We start from the raw sequence: 18,130 nt of genomic DNA on the forward strand, positions 1-18,130 counted from the left end.
TGACTAAATAAGTGTAAATAGTGTGTATATTGCAAATCATAAGTATTGCATACATGTAAAGGGTGTACATGTGTATATTTGATATGTATATAGTATGTGTGTATGTGTGTATATCAATATAGGTGTATATATTGTATGTATGTATCATGTGTGTATCTATATGTATATCTGTAAATTCTTTGAATTGTTTGATGCTAATTGACTTGCAAACATTTAAATGTAATTTGCATAAGTGAGTTTGATGTTTTGTTGGAATTTTGATGTAAAACTTTATGCAATGTTGTGTTATATATATATATATTTTTTTTTTCCAAACTTGTTTGCTTTTGTAAGTTAATAGAATGTTTCTGTATTAGTATAGGAGTTGTGTTTGTGTTTTTTTTCTTTTTTCTTTTTTAAACCCTTAACTTCTGTGCATTGGCTCATAGGTGGAAGAGTGGTAAGGATGGGCAATGGGGGTCAAGTGACTTGCCCAGGGTCACACAGCTGGGAAGTGTCTGAGGCCAGATTTGAACCTAGGACCTCCCATCTCTAGGCCTGGCTCTCAATCAGCTGAACTACCCAGATGCCCCTGTGTTTGTGGTTTTGTTTCAATTTTGTTTGATATTTTAAATTTGTTGTTGATTTTCTTAATTTTGTTGAAAATTTTGTTTTCTTATTTGCTACTCTGAACTTTGAACTATGTAATCATTCAATGTATTTATTCCTTTACCTTTCCTTGTTAAAATCCCTAGAGTAGGATAGAGTAAGATAGTTTTAGGTAAGGTTAGATAGAGTAAGTGTAGGTTGGTTGTTATTTTGGGTTAGACTTTTAGTTTAGTTTGTAGTGCACAAATACCAAAATATAGTGTGGAACACTATTTTGGATTTGTGCAAAGGGGAGAACTGTAATGAGAAAATTAGGAAATTAGATATTTAAGGTAAGATAACGCCCAGACTGTCTCTAAAGACCTGAGAGTTCCATAATGTAATGAAGCCAGGGTTTGAAGAGAGAGTGTGCTTTGACAAAGCTGAAGGAAGAAGGTTTTGGCTGTGTGTTCCAGCTTTGCCAAGTATCCACGGAGCTGATAGAGTGGGATATCACTGAGAAGAAGATACTTCAATCAACTATCGTGGCCTATGTAGAGAGAAGATCTTGGTTATCTGCTGGTGGACAGCAGATTTATCTACCTTACTCCTTAGAGCATTTATAGGACTTGTTGCTGGTTCCTGTGGCATCTGTGATCATCTTGGAGCACCTTGGACCAGTGTAGTGAGAATCCCACCTCTCCAGCCCTCTCTTATTCTAGTTAGAGATTTAGTTTATTTTAGACCTTAGTTTAATTAAATCATTTGGGTTATTCCATAGTGTTGTAACCCTTCCTGTCTCCTCTAAGCCATTAAGAACCCACATCTTGAAGTTACCTGCATCACTGGCTTTCCCTGATTGATAGATTATCAGTTAGCTGACCAACTGTCATTTCCCAAACCTCACATCTTTATTTGGTTTCCCAGTGTTTACCTGTTAGTCCTTCCCTTGTGAGGTGTGGGAGTATCCCCAGTTTATCCGGCATCTAGTTATTCCCCTATTCCCAGTATTTTCTTTTTCAAGGCACAGTGAAAATGAATCTCTACTCTTCAACAAAGAATAGAATTTCCAAGCCATTTATCCCATATCCTCCTACCTCTCAGTGTTGATGAAAACTTACTCTGACAAGTTCCCCCTTCCTCCACACTTCTCTCCATCTCCTCAGTTTCAGTATCATAGCATATGTGGATTGTTTGTATGAACTGGTTATGTATAACTTGGAGAAGAAAAGATCCTGAAACTGTCCATCCCTCACCTCTCTCATGCCTGGAGTTGTCCTGTTCCTCACCGCTACCACCCTGACCCAAGCCTCCTGATTTTCCTTGAAAGTCTTCTTTGCAATCTGAGTTTTGACCTTGTTTTACAGAATTTTTTTCTCTCAAAACTCACCAATATCTTCCTTGTTGCCAAATCCAGTAACCTTTTGTTTTTCTCCATTTCTCTTCCAACTTGACCTCACTTAAAGAACTTTACTCTACTAATCATTCATCCTTCCAAATAACATCTCCTCCCATGGCTTCAGAGACACTCCATTCTCCTTGTTTACCTCTAACTTCTAACGACATTTTTCTTTCTAATCTACTGGCTCTTCACCCTATTCTTGCTTCCTTAAAGTGGATGATACCCAACATTCTGTCCTTGGCCCTCTGTTCTCTTTCTGCAAATTCTCCCTTGATAAACTCATTTAATTTGCAATGGCTTCAGGTATGACCCCTATGTATTTGCCTCCCAAAATTATATCTCCACTACCAATCTCTCTTCTGAGCTTTAAACTGAATCTGCATGTGCACACTGCACCATGGTGGGGGGTTGGTGGGGAGAGGAGGGCGGTGGAGATGGTACATTATATTTGCAGAGACTTGAGTCAAGTTCTGATATTTATTGATTAGGTGTATGCTCTTGGGTAAGCCATCTACTATGTCTGGGCTTCAGTTTCCTCAACTGGAAGATAAGAGCCTTGGTCTAGATGACTGTTAAGGTCTTTTTTTCCAGCTCTAAATCAATGCTTCATCTGGAGAGATGGCTCTGAACACAATAAGAGACTAAAATTTTTTTCATATTAAAATGGAATTTTTATTTTCAATAACTTCTGTACCAAATTATTCTTGTATGTGATTCAAAGAAATGAATTCCTGACAGTGGTGAAGACTCAGATGCTATTTTAAAGAAAATGGAATGTCTGATTCTTCTGTCTTGGTCACTGCTCATTTTTGTGTCCCTGAAAGGCATAGGCCATCCGTGCCATATCAAGGTCTCTAAAACAGAAATCTGTAACTTTATTCTCCTATTAACACTGGATTTAAATGATGAGTCATTCTCCAAATGACTGGTTCAAATATTGCACTAGACATGTTTCTTTTATGGGCCTTCTAGGACAAGTGAATTAAAGTGACAACCTCCTTTATACAGAAATGGATTTTTCCACTACTAAAAAGGGACACTTGGTGATATGATGAACTGTAATCAGAAATCAGATATTGTACCTTCTTTGACTTAATCATTAACTACAGACCAGTGGATCTGGTCCAAAAGAGACACCCTACTAGTGTTTTGGTAGCTGGCCCACTGGATCAAAGTGCTGCACAGATTAAAAAAAAAAAAAAAAAAAAAAAAAAAAGGCCAACATCTTTTCTAGTTCTGGAATACACCAGAAACAGTGAAGAAACAAGCTTCTAAACTCTCTTGTTTAATTAACTGATCAACCTTGCAAGGATTTTTGAAGGATTACAATGTATTTAGTGCTATGCTTAAATAGTAAGGAATAGGAAGAGGGAAACATTCAGTGTCTTAAGAAATACTGCATCCTCTTGCATATTCCTTTTAGGTCTCCGGTTTTCAAAGATGAATCCCAAGACAGATCAGATGAGCCAGTGAAAATTATTTCTAGAGAAGGTCCCATCAAGGTGGCTGAGGAATCAGGTTAGAAAGGTGAAAGGAAGCTGGAGGAAGGATCCTAGGGCAAAGGTACTGCCATAAGTGACCTTCACCTCCTTTGATAAACACAGCTTCTCTTTCCATGTGGGGCTTAGTTTAATCTTGAGGCAGGAGGGTCTCCTATTAGGCAATTGTTTAAATCCCAGGACACATGCCATCATTTTGATTATCTTACTTTCTGGCATCAACATCACTTCCCTAGAGGCTAAAAGAAAACATTTTTCTAAAATTTATGGGCAAAAGATTATGCTGAGCACTGTACATCTGCCTCAGAAGAGCTCTATGTTCTCATTAAGCTTCATGACAATTATCTGAGAAAAGTTACAAAAAGTTTTTCCCTCACTTTAAAGATAAATGACCCAAGGCAAAAATAAGCATAAATAATTTCCCAAGGACATTCAGTCATTTTGTAAGAGATATTCCGGACTACTCATTTAATGTTTCTCATTCTACTTCCTCCAAGTATGAAGAATGGTAATGATAATAACAAAGTCTTTCCAACCAGTAATTCCAATAAACATTTTATTTATGATTTAGCTTGCTAAAAATTGCAAAATCCTAAACAATTTAGCAATTTAGCAATATCTCTAACAGAGTATATTATGTATATTGATCAGGGTAATAGACTATTAAAATAGTTTATTTGAGTGATTGAAAGGTTTTCTATTTGAAAAATTTATCAACATTAAAGGAGAAGCTTACAAAATGGCACAGTATATAAAAATAATAATCAGCATTTATAAAGCAATTGAGGGTTTGTAAAGCACTTTACAAATATTATCTCATTTGATCCTCACCACAGTCTTGGAAAGAAGGGGTGATTGTTATCTTCTTTTTATAGATGAAGAAACTGAGGCAGATAAAAGTTATTCAAATCCAGGCCTAGAGACAGGAGATCCTAGGTTCAAATCCGGCCTCAGACACTTCCCAGCTGTGTGACCCTGGGCAAGTCACTTGACCCCCATTGCCTACCCTTACCAATCTTCCACCTATAAGTCAATACACAGAAGTTAAGGGTTTAAAATTAAAAAAAAAAGTTATTCAAATCAATCATAAAAAACCTGAATGTTTGCTTCTTCAATGCTACTATTGTCTTCTTGAAGTGTATACTCCCTCCAATTGTGTAGATTGCAACCCATCTTATCCCTTCTCATCCTGGGCCATTCTTGTACATGTCTTCCCATAAATCCATTATAGGAAGTCTTTCCACATGAATAAGGCCTTCCACTGAATATCTTGATATTGTATTGCTATGTACACATGGTACAATTGGGCAATCCCTAGCCTAGTCACTGAAAAGGTATTAACTAGTACCAGGCTTTGGATGCTGTCTCTGTTTATTAAGGCACTGGGTAACCACAGGCAAATCTCTTGAATGAAGCATCATCTATCAAATGGAAATAAGAACACTTAAAGCATTTACATTACAAAGTTGTTTCCAGGAAGGTGTTTTGAAAACCAAAAAATACTGTAAAGAATTATGTTTATTCTCTTCTCTGGCCACTACTCCCTTGCATGTATTGTATCTCTCTATTACATAGAATTTGAGTTCTGTGAGGGACTTTCTGACACATAGTAAACACATAAATGCCTGATGATTATGATGAGGACTGTAATAATAATAACTGGAACTGCTATTTCTTTCCTCTTTGTGACATCTAGATTAATTGAATGAATTTCTTCTGTCAAATTTGAATTGCATTTTAAAATATATGTGCAAAACATTAGAGTTGAAAGAAACATTGACAACCACATTATAGGATAATGGAATTATAGACATCAAGTTGGGAGTGTTTTTAGAAGCCATCTAATCCAACCTCATTTTACAGATGAGGAAAATGAGGCTGAGAGAGATTAAGTGACTTGCTCAAGGACAAATAACCAGTAAGAGTCAGAAGTGGGATTTGAACCAAGGTCTTCCTCATTCCAAGATCAACACTTAGTATATTATGCACAGCCCCACACTGACATTTTACAGGTAAAAAAGCTGAAACCTAAGGAAGTATATTGATTTAGCTAGTTAGTTGAGAAGATAGTAAATTAATTCTTTCAGGCATAGATGATGCAAATTTCAGTTTCTCATCTATTCCCAACTGATCCTTGTTTCTCTGTGCATCAGTAGTAGTTCATCAAACACTTTACATTAATCTTAGTATTTTTCCATTACCTTCATCCTCTTTAGCTTCTTGTTGCTTTTCATAAATATTTTCAGTTATTTCTGATTCTTCATGACCCCATTTAGTATTTTCTTGGCAAAAACACTGGAATGGTTTGCCGTTTCCTTCTCCAGTTCATTTTGTAGATGTGGAAACTGAGGCAAACAGGGTTAAGCGACTTAGCCAGGGTCACATATCTAGTAAGTGTCTGAGGCCAGTTTTGAACACAGGAAGATGAGTCTTCCTGACAACAGGATTGGCACTCTATCCAATGAAGCACTTAGCTGCCAGTTCATTAGCTTAAATATGAATAAATTTGTATTTCTTTCAGAGGCTGCCATCTTGAAAAATATTTCTTTAAAAGTTTATGGCTTTATAAGGGGAACAGTCAGTTTTGTTCCTCAAAAACTATGGAGGTCATTTCCTCTGGAAAGCAGAAAAGGAAGAAAACTGAAATTGTTATTTTTCTTGGTTTGTTAATGAGTGAAAGCAAAGAACACATATAAAAATGAAATACTTAGAATTTGACATAGATACTGAGCCTGTACAGATTAGGGACTGAGCTGGTATGCACCAAAGCAAGAAAAAAGGGAATGTAGAAGAGGCAGGCAATGGAGATGAGGGAATTTACTTCTTTCTCCAGCTAAGCAGATTTCTGTTTTGGAATCCCACTGACATATTCTACCCATAGGGTTAAAGTTGGTGTGAAGGCTAGAGAATTTACAGGACTGATCAAGTAAAAAGTGAGGGGAGAAGTTATTTTATGATTGAATAATTTCATCCTGGAGTTGATAAGCCAAAGTCTAAAGAAAAGTAAACCAAAAAGAAAAGTCAGATTGAGGGAACGGTGAGTGTGGAATACCAAAATCAAAAGGCCTGTGATGAATGGGAAGACCAATTGGTACACCAGGAAGTCAGGACAAAATGAGGGTGCAAAAAAATGAAATAGTTTTTATGAGGAAGTTTGAATCTTCTTTTTACATTTTGGGGCATCTAGATGGTGAAGTGCTGGCCTTGGAGTCAGGAAGATTCATCTTCTTGATGAAATGAATTGGAGAAGGAAATGGTAAACCATTTTGTTATCTTTGCCAAGAAAATCCCAAATGGGATCATGAAGAATCAGAAACAACTGGGACAACTAGACAACAATTTACATTTCCCATTTCTACCTTGCTGATGCAACAGACTATTGCTGGTTGGGGTCCAACAATCTACATACTAATGTGGCTGCACCCCAGGACCTGGGATTATATGCCAAACTCAAGAGCCTGAGTCTGAGATAAAGCACTCTAGCCACTGTCCCACCTACCTGCCCTACTTTATTTTTTTAGAAAGTGTTTTCATCACAACAACTGAGATACATAGTCTAAGTATTAATATTCTTATTCAGGGGATGAAGCCCAAGGCTCACAGAAGTTAAGTGCCTTGTCTAATTTCACATTACTACTAAGTGCCAAATCCTATACTCAAACCCCAGTATACAAATTCCAGGCAAGTCCAATGTTCTTTCCAATACAACATGCTATATAGCAGTAGCAACAGACTTGCCTATCTCCCCTCTGAGAATCCTTGTTGCCAAGAAAAGATAGACTTGTCTTCTGATTGAAAAAATCTCTCTTGATCATTAACTATTATTATGTTAATAACATACAAATGATTTTTTTTTTGCTTAATACATTTGCCACAGAAGGGGAGGGAGAAGAGGATAGTCAGCACATGTTCCAACATTCAGTACAATAAAAATGACTGAGAGGTGGCAGAGTTTAAAGAAAGAGCCCTGGGCTTGCAGTAAGGAAAACAGACATTTAATAGTTGTATGACTCTGGGCAAGTCCCCTAACCTCCCTGAGATTCAGTTTCTTCATCTGTAAAATGGGGATATAATAGTGTTCTTGTGAAGATAAATGAGATCAAACAGGTAAAATGCCCTCTAGATCTTAAAGTAGTACATAGTAGCTATTATTATTAAATGTTTTAAAACAAAATTATCTTTTGAGAAGTACTAAAGAGTTGTAGAAGCAGCTAGATGGCACAGTGGATAGAGTACTAGGCTTAAAATTAGGAATACCTGAGTTCAAATTCAGCCTTACACACTTGCTAGCTGTGTGAACATGGGCAAGTTACTTAACCCTGTTGGCCTCAGTTTCCTCATCTGCAAAATGAGCTAGAGAAGGAAATAGCAAACCACTCCCAGTATCTTTGCCAAGAAAACCCAAAATGGGATCACGAAGAGTTGGACATGATTGAAAAACAACTGAACAAAAAAAAAATTATAGAGCGTGATAAAAAGCCATATCATATACTATAAATGGAGTAAAAGTTTTGGGGTTTATTTTCCTTAGTTAAGATTTCCTTATTGTCTATTATATTCACTAAGGGAATTCACCTTAAATTTACTCACCTTAAATTTATTCACCTTAAAATTACCTGCATTTGGTGGATGGGTGTATTGTTTTTAGAGTCATTCCTCTTCTATTTTTCCTGAGTCATGCAGAAAAGTCAACAGTTCTCAGTTATAAAATATCAGCACATAAGGATCTGGAGAGCAACTATAAAAACTACAGGTGGAAGCCTGAGATATCCATAGCAGAGAGCTTGTGTACAGCACTATCAGTCATACTGATTATAGCTCCTTTGGTAGAAGAAGAAAGCAGATCGACATGGCAAACTTGAATTGGTCATATGAGGGAGAAAATGGTAAGCATTCTTCTACTCTTCCACAGGGGAGGCAGGTCATTTCTTCTCTTTGGGCCAGTCAGTATAGGCATCTGGCAACTGCAAAGCAATGGGTTAAAGAGTTATAGAGGCCAAAATGGCTAAAATAATATTATTTTCATAATCAGAGTGGCCGTGGTGACTTTAGAAATTAATTGCCTTTTGTTTTCACAAAATGTAGTTTATCTCTCTTTGCTGGTTAGCAAGCATTCCATTTTAGCATGAAATCATACAAAAAGAAAACATTCTTTGATGCCAGATTTTCATTTACTTTCATGAAATGTCATGAAAAATTTTTGCTATAGCAATATGAATACTTAATATATAGGGGAAACTTTTAAAAATTAATAGAGATGGGGCAGCTGAGTGGCTTGGTAGATAGGGTACTAGATGTGAAATTGGGAGGGCTTGCGTTCAAATGCGACCTCAGATACTTCCTAGCTGTGTTACCTTGAGCAAGTCACTTAATTCCATTGCCTAGCCTTACCACTCTTCTGCCTTAAAACCAATTCACAGTATTGATTCTAAGACAGAAGTTAAGGACTTAACAAAAAGTCATAACGGTAGCTTATTTTTTTTTAAATAGCTATCAAGCATCATGTGAAGATTTGAGTGTTTGCATATTTTTGTCTTTCTAGGTCCTGAGCAGTGGAGCAAGCTCTACCCCATTGCTAACGGAGACAAGCAGTCCCCCATTGACATTAAAACCAAAGAGGTCAAACATGATGCCTCTCTAAAACCCATCAGTGTCACCTACAATCCAGCAACAGCCAAAGAAATTGTCAATGTGAGTCATAACTTCCACGTAAATTTTGAGGACAAGGATAACCAGTCAGGTGAGCCAAAAGAGACTTCTTACTCTTTTTCCAAGGTAAACAGGCCAATCAGTCAACAGCCATTAATTTAGCACCTACTCTTTGCTAAATGGAAGCAGCTAGGTGGCTCAGTAGATAGAGTGCTAGATCTAGAATCAGGAAGACCTGAGTTCCGACCTCAGACACTTACTAGGTGTGTGACTCCAGGCAAGTCACTTAACTTCTGTTTGTCTTACTCCTCTAGAGAAGGAAATAACAAACCACTCCAGTATCTTTGCCAAGAAAACCCCCACAGACATCACTGGTGTGCTATGGTCCATTGGGTCAAGAAGAAAAGAGTCTAGACACAATTAAAACTATTGAAGAAGATTTGCCAAGAATTCTGCTAAGTGCTTAGGATACAAAGAAAAAAGCTATGAGAGAGACCTTCCTTGAAAGAACTTACCTTTTAACAGGGGAGACAACATACACATATATCGGTATAGTCAATATGCATAGAAAGGTAATCTGAGGGAGAAAGGCAGCATTAGCATCTGGAAGAACTAAGAAAGGATCTATCAAGGGAGGAGGTGTTTGAGCTGAGTCTTGAAGAAAACCAAGAATTCCAAGTGGTGAAGGATAGAAGGGAGAGAATTCCAGGAATGGAAGACAGCTTAGTTATATGTAAGGAACAGAAAATAGGCCAGGATGGCTGAAACAAAAGGTAAGTTGAAGAAGCCAGTTGGCAGGGCAGACTGAGTGTTGCATTTGGAGTCAGAAAGACCTGAATCCAGATCCAGCCTCAGTCACTGCACAAATATCTGGATTTCTTATAGCCTCCATTTCCTCATCTGTAAAATAGGGATAATAATAACACCCACCTCTTGTAAGGTCGTTAAAAAAATCAATTGAAATAAAATCTTTAAAGTATTTTGCAGACCTTAAAGAGCTTTATTATATATGGCATGTATACAAGAAGAATAGAGGGAGAAAAGGGCCAAGTTGGAAAGAGTTTTAAATATCCAACAGAGGACTGTATATTTCATCCTAGAGATAATAATAATAGCTAGCATTTATATAGTGCTATTTTGTGCTAGGCACTGTGTTTTACAAATATTTTCTCTTTTGATCCTTGAAACAACAGTAGGAGGTAGATGCAATTATTATCCCTATTTCAGAACTGAAGAAACTGTAGCAGATAGAGGTTGGATGACTTGTCCAAAGGTCACATAGCTAATTACTGAAACCAGATTTGAATTCAGGAATTTTCTGACTCTAAAACCATATTCTTGCCATTTCTCTACTAGATTAAGAAGGTAGGTGACATAGAGTTGCCCTTAAAAAAATCACTTAAGAAGTAGTTGATGAACAGGTTGGTGTAGAGAGGGAGCCAAATTGAGAGACAATTGCAATAATCCAGGAGAGAAGTGCTAACAGTATGAACTAGGTTGGGTGAAGAAAACAGGAGAGATTTTGTGGAGATAGAAATGACAAAATTTGTCAATTCTTTTGATGTGAGATGACAAGAATAACATAAAGGTTAAGAACCTAGATGACTGGAAGGACCAAGTAACCATCAACAGTAAGAGAGAAGTGAGCAGGGAAGGAAGAATTTAAGGGAGAAGAAGATAATTCAGAAGAGCTTTAAGAAAATTAATTAATCAGAAATACATTTATTCTGTAGCACACCCATATACAATGCTAAAAATTATCATAGAATTGTTCCATATGGGGATAGTTCTACACAAAATTATGAATTTGACAAATCTAGTCTTTAGAGCTCTTTTTTTCCCCTGCTCAGGGACACTTTCTAAGCCCTACAGAGTTTTGAGTCCCTCTCTATTTTTTTTCTACTCTTCTCCATCAACCCCTGCTCTCTAGAAATGATTTGCTTAACCCTTTAACATTAACGGACATATAACTAAAATGGTTTCAAGTGTTGCTTTTCTTAAAGTGATTTACATTTTTAACAAGGTCTAAGAAACAACTCTCTAGTAATAGAACATTGAACCTCAGTGATGAGTCCTAGGAGGTGTTGTTTTTAATTAGGGGTGTGTTTTTCAGGCACTTCTGAAATCATAAATAACTGCCTGCTCCAAGGGTTCTAGACTTTTTGTATAAGTCTCTCAACATACACTCCAGGTGGGTTGTGTGGTCCCTCTCATAGTATTCTTATTGAATACTGATGTATGTTTAATTGACAATTTTTTACAGTAGATAAAAAAATTATAGATAGATTGGAGATGCTAAAAGATGAATAAATGAAAAAAATTAATGAACAAATGGATGAAGCATCTATTAATCACTTACTATGTGCAAAGCACCATGATGAAATAATTTGTCTGAAACAGCACAAGAAGCCAACAATGAATTAGGGATGACAATTCCACAGATCTTTTCTTGATACCCCCATGCTTCATTCACTTAGCCTGTGCTCTCGTTTAATGTCTTAGATCTGATCCATTTTCTGCTAATTGAGTTGGGCTTTCTCTCTTGTAACTTGGTACTTTTTTCTCTTCCTAGTACTAAAAGGTGGTCCCTTCGCTGGAAGCTTCAGGCTGCGCCAGTTTCATTTTCACTGGGGCACTGCTGATGACCAAGGTTCTGAGCACACAGTCGATGGAGTAAAATACTCAGCCGAGGTAAAATCATCCAAAGAGATGTAATAAAGTCACAGCTAGGATAGAGTCCATAGGGACAATGGACAGAGAGTCAGGCCTGAAGACAGGAGGTCCTGGGTTCAAATGTGATACTTCCTAGCTGTGTGACCTTGGGCAAGTCACTTAACCCCAATTGCCTAGCCCTTATTGGCTCTTTTGCCTTGGAACTGATATTTAGTATCAATTCTAAGAAAGTATGGGTTTTTTAAATAAATACACAGAAGTAGACATATTCTAATTGTATGGCATTTTATTCAATAGAAATGCCTTATTTTAAGAATTTTCAGAATATGTTATAAATATATATTTATTTTTATTTTACAGAATTTTGGAATGCTTTTTTTTAAATCTTAGAACTACAGGGAGGGATATATTTTTTAAATCATTTAAGTAATTTTTATATGCCTGATATAAAATTATCTTTTCTTCTAGTAATTGCTGTCTTTCATTTGAATCTATCTTCATTTCTAAAGGGGGCAACTACAAATGAAATTTGATCAAGCTTCCTGCTGCAATGTGAGCCGTGAACTAACCTTTACAATGTTATTTAAAGAGCCATATAATATAGAAGTTAAAGAATAATCCCATCTAGGGAAAGGAAAAAGAAATCTATAAAAAGTAACATATCCTTGTTTGGACTATATAATTTATGTAACCTATATATGAAGCAATACTGTTTACCAGAAGCAATTAATCTCCCTTTCTAAATTATGCTCAAGGACAATCACAATCTCCAAAATACGGATTCCCTAAGACTTAGAGATGCTATAAAAAATTGCCTTCTTGTAAACTTGCTGCTAAGGAATACTGTGTGGTATAGCGAAAATGATTTCAACTTTCACGTCAGAGAGCACGAATTCTGTTTCAACTTCTATTTGCATGATCTTAGACAACATTTAAGCTTTCTGGGCCTATTTGTCAAAATGAGAAAGTTGGACTAAATCAGTTCGGTTACCTCCCTTGTAGGCAGCTAAGCAACACAAGAGGAAGGAGGACTAGATCTCAAAACTGGAAAAATTGAATTTAAATCCAGTCTCAAATGCTTCCTAGCTGTGTGGCCCTTGACAAGTCATTTAACCTCTTTGTGCCTCAGTTTACTCATCAATGAAATGGAGATAAAAATAGAACTTACTTCACAGAGTTATTATGAAGATTAAATGAAATCACATCTGTAAAGTCCTTTGCAAACCTTAAAGTGCTATATAAATTTCAGCTATGTTTATTTTGTTCCAACTCACAATTTACGGTCAAAAAAAAGTTTGAATAAGAGAGAGACAGAGAAAGAGAGAGAGAGAAAAGACAACTTCAGCTACTGATGTAAAAGTCGGTCAGCCAGTGTGCCAAGAATAAGTAGAAGCCTATTGAGTTCTTCAACCCCAAGAGTGCTAGAGGAAACAAAATGTCAGTTTTTTTAGTAACTACAGCATAGAAATGAACAGAAAGCACTCTCAGGGCTGAGGATTTTCATTCTACTTATTCTCCCACAGAATATTAATGTGGTTATCTAACAGTGAGAATCTGGCTCTTTCCTGTCTTCTGGTGAAATTTTCAACATGATTGCCTTCTCTTTAGTTTCCTTTGTCTAGACCAGGAGGGCTTAACTTTTTTGTTTCATGAACCCCTTTTAGCAATGTAGTGATGCCCACAAACTCTTCTCAAAATAATGTTTTTAAATGCATAAAACACACAGGATTACAAAGGAAACCAACTGTATTGAAATATGTTTTAAAATATTCTAAAAGAACTCCTGGTGTAGGCAAAGGCAGTTTCCTTTGAACTGCCAAGTTAAAATGTGCATTGGTTAGTGGTAGCTGTCATTTGTATTAGGGTAAAGAATAAGCCACAACTTTTAAAATTCTTTCTTAAGTTACACATAGTTCACTGGAATTCTGAAAAATATTCCAGCTTCAGTGAAGCAGCTGAGAAACCTGACGGCTTGGCAATTATTGGTGTTTTTATAAAGGTAGGTAAGAAAACTATGCGAATATTTCTTTTGTCCAGATTAGAGCTGGAGATAGGATGGAACAAGAGACTAATAGTATTCTAGTTGTTCTTCTGAGAGCTTTAATTTCATTCCACTAATTTAAAGTAGATGAAAAACATCCCAGAATGCCTTCTATTTGGTTTTCCTATTGGCTTTGTTTCATTTGGCTACTCTTTCGGCAGAAAGAATTGTGGGGGTGGATTCTGTTTGGGAGAAAAGAGAAAAGGAATCTTCCTCTCCTTCACCTTTGTCCCTCTCCCAAGCCTTCTTACAAATTGCCCAAAGACAGAGATTGTTTAATTTCTGTTTCTGACTTAACCCCAAAGTTCTTCTGGGGATAATATATTAAGGAAGCAGTGTTTTGGGTTTGTTGGGTTTTTTTTGTTGTTGTTGTTGTTGTTGTTTTTTTAATGACATCAGATTATTTAGGAGATAGAAAAGCAGACACTGGTCAGGTAACAGACCAAGAAGTTCTTGAGACATCACCATGAAATTATTTGGTTACTGAGGACATTGTGAGTGTGAAGCCCCCTGCCCCCTTTTGTGATTATAATAGTATTAGCCTTTATGATTATTTTCATAACACAATCATTAGTTTTGAGTTAAAAGTCAAGAAATATAGTTTGCTTTATAAAAGGCATAAAGATTATTACAGTTTAAGGGGGTATCAAAACTTGTTTACAGGCATTTGACCTTAAACCTATATTCCAAGAGTTTCCATTAATCCTACCACATACCCCTCTTGGGTGTATAACAAGATGATCTGACAAAAAGAGGAAATATGGTCTTGTTTGTGTAACAAGATGGTCACACAAGAGGTGGAGGGTTACTCTTGTTCGTACATAACAGTTAACCAAACTGCTGACTCCTAATATTACACCATAATATTCATCAGTACAAAACACCAAGACCCTGACTGAGTATTGCAGAGGCTTTGGAAAGGTCAGCTATTATAATAGACATAAGTTACCACCCATAGTGATCTTTTTTACACTCACTAGGCTAAATCAGCACTTGCATCGTTAATTAAGAACCATCCATGTGAAAGATTTTACATCCATTCGATTTTCATTTTGATTATATTTTTCTGTCACTATGTCATCAGATTTCTCGGCATAAAAAAGGCTCAGGGTCTCTGGTTCTGATCTCAACCAGGGTCTGGATTTATTGGGAGTTTGGCCTCTTCTCAATAAGCCTGTTTTGCTTGGAGTTTTTATATTGGTGTGATAAATTTTCACCATAACATTAAGAGGTAGGAGGATATATAGCAAAGACCAGAAACATGAAGAATTTTCATGCCACTGTTTACTCCTTGGATCCTCATTTCTTGAATATGGGTGCTTAATTTGACTGAAAATATTCCTGGGTCTATATAGTATATTTAAATGAAATTTTTAATATGTTCAAGAACAGATAGAGAATGCATACCCAGACATACTGTCTTATTGCAAAATAACCTCTGAAAGAACAGAGGAAAATATTCTCTCTTCATTTTTCAATAGAAAATTTACATTGACTTTGTGTAGTGTTTGATTTATTAAAATACCTGTCATTTATGTGTTTGTTTATTACTCTTTCTCTTTCTAATTTTTTTCTTTTTTATTCTTTTCCCAGGTTGGCCAACCCAACTCAGTCCTCCAGAAAGTAATCGATGCCCTAAGTTCAATCAAAACTAAGGTAAATATCCCAAATCAAAGATTAACTAATAAGAAGGCCAGACTTGGGGGCTCACTAAATGAAGGGTACAATGAAGGAGGAGGGGGAAATGTGGAGGGGAAAAGAGGGGGAAAGAGACAGAGGAAACTATAATCCAAAAACTCCCTGTAACTCAGCTACCTTTAGGACAATTCTGAGTCAACTTCTACAGTCGTTTTGTAGGAAGAGTCACTTAGACATGTAAATTCATTTTGCAATGCTTATTCTGGTTAAAATGTGGTCAACCTTCATTATGTTAAGAAAGATATTTGTATTTCCTTGATAACACCAAAGGATAAACATTCAGGATGCCCTTTTAGGATTAATAAAGAATTGATTGAAGTGTTGAAATAAGCTATCCTCATCTGTCAGCTTAAATAAAATTATGAATTCAGGAAAAAATGACCAAAATAACTATTTGTCAAAGACTTTGCCACTCAGCTGGAATATAGCCTGGTATCAATTCTGTATACAAAGTAAGTGTTTTCATAATGCAGAAAAATTATATGTACATATATATGTTATCTTTAATATATTTTTAAGAAGATGGCTTTACTCCAACACAGAAACATCTTCAGTACTTGTCTCTCTTCTGCCTTATTCAAAAGGAAAAAACCCTAGAAGTTAAAACTTCAGTGTTGAGTTCTCGCATTATCCTCTATCACCAATAATGCTATTTGGTGAGAGAACTTGAATCAGTTCAGTAGCAGATTGGATAAAATATTGAACCTAGACTTAGGAAAATCAGAGTTCAAATCCAGCCTCAGATATTAGCTATGTGACCCTGGGCAAGTCACGTAACTTCTTTCTGCCTCAGTTTCTTCATCTATAAAATGGAGGTGATAATAATAGCATCTGCATCAGAGGGTTGTTGAAATAATCAAATGAGTTAATATTTGTAAAATGCTTTGCAAACTTTAAAATGCTTTATACATGCTAGCTATTATTATAACTTATTTGCTCATTTCCTATTCTGTATTATCCTCAAAAAATGCAAGATGCTAGTTGTCATCAGAAAAACTAAGGTAAAGTCTACAGAGGATGATGAACCTGTAATTATTTCAGAGTATTTTATGTCATAACATTTTTTTCAGGGCAAAAAAGCTCCATTTGCTAATTTTGACCCATCCCTTCTACTCCCTCAATCCTCGGATTACTGGAGCTATCATGGCTCTCTGACTCATCCCCCTCTACATGAGAGTGTAACCTGGATTATCTACCGGGAGCCTATCAGTGCCAGCTCAGAACAGGTAGAGTATCACAAAATGGGCACTGGGAAATGGAATCAATTCAGCTAATGGCAGTTAATGAAGGAAAATAGAATTTCAGTTAGAAATGTTATTTCCCCTTTTAAAGAAATGCAAAATAGTTTATTTCTATTAAAATATTGTTCTCTGAATTTATACCTAACAAAGAGGAATGAATCTTATTCTAGACTACAAAGAAGAGAAATGTAGCTGGAAATCCCACCAGTAAACATGTGCACTTAGATCCCATGGCCCTGACACTTATCAACATTTATTTTTTTGCTTGTTTTAAGTTCATGATCTTAAAGGTCAAAGTATTTATTTGCCCTCAGATTCTTGTGAAGAAAACTAGAGTTTGAGGTTCATTGGCATCTCTGAATTGATAAAAAATTTAAAAACACTTACCCAACCAATGCTTTTAATTTTTGATATTTTGCTAAAGCAACTTTTGAATAAAGGAGAATTTTTTTTAAAAGTGATCCTACGGAGCAGCTCTGTGGACTGAGAGTCAGGCCTAGAGATGGGAGGTCCTGGTTTCAAATTTGACCTCAGACACTTTCTAGCTGTGTGACCCTGGACAAATTACTTAATTCCCATTGCCCTTACCACTCTTCTGCCTTGGCAACAATATAATTGTTGAGTCTAAGACAAAAGGTAAATGTTGTCCAGGGGGAAAAAAGTGAATCTAGAAAAGCTACTTGTAAGGGTGGTGCAGTGCAGCCCTAGCTAAAGGCAATACAATTTATGGAAAAGAACCCTGGAGAATTGGATTTGCTGCACACATACTTGGATTTTCTCATTCAAGGTTTCCCTGGGATTTTTCATCATGTTATTAGTTCTTTTTCAATAAGCTTTTCTTTTTACCTTATCAATATATTGCTTGAGACAAGATCAAAGCAAGAAAGACCTACTCAGGCTAAGTCTACACAAGGCAATAATTTTATCATCTTAGATAAATAAACTAATCAGTTTAATAGACTTTATCAATCACATTGATTAAATTAATTGTATAATACTGAACTGGCTGGTCTATTCAGTAGCTTTGTGGCAACAAATGGCACCAGCTCAAAACTACTATATCACTTGAAGCCAAAAGAATAAAAAAGTTAGTACTTTTTTTTTTTCTCACCTCCACTTGCCAAATTTGATTTTATGCTGTGTGTCTTCACTCTTATTATCTGATGGTGTTAAAGTAACCCTTGGCAAAATAGTACTATATTTAACTGGTAGGCAGCTTGACAGTCCAGTGAAGTCAAGAGGTGGTGGACATGGACTCTAAAGGCATGAATTCAAATCCATCCTCAGAGACTTATTAACTGTGTGACCTTGAACCAATCACAAAAACCTCTTTCCAGATCAGTTTCCTCATCTGTAAAAT

At 36.2% G+C, this 18,130-nt stretch overlaps 1 protein-coding gene across 1 annotated transcript; it reads left to right on the forward strand.

Annotated features, from left to right (window-relative positions):
- Positions 1-8,276: 8,276 nt before the first annotated feature.
- Positions 8,277-16,803, forward strand: CA1 (carbonic anhydrase 1). The gene is made up of 6 exons (XM_044682381.1): positions 8,277-8,354; positions 9,011-9,208; positions 11,690-11,808; positions 13,694-13,789; positions 15,425-15,487; positions 16,600-16,803. The coding sequence occupies exons 1-6, from the start codon at positions 8,318-8,320 to the stop codon at positions 16,801-16,803; spliced, it is 717 nt and encodes a 238-aa protein (XP_044538316.1). The 5' UTR covers positions 8,277-8,317.
- The last annotated feature ends 1,327 nt before the right edge of the window (positions 16,804-18,130 follow it).

Source organism: Gracilinanus agilis, chromosome 1 (assembly GCF_016433145.1).
Source record: "Gracilinanus agilis isolate LMUSP501 chromosome 1, AgileGrace, whole genome shotgun sequence".
Lineage (NCBI taxonomy): Eukaryota > Metazoa > Chordata > Mammalia > Didelphimorphia > Didelphidae > Gracilinanus > Gracilinanus agilis.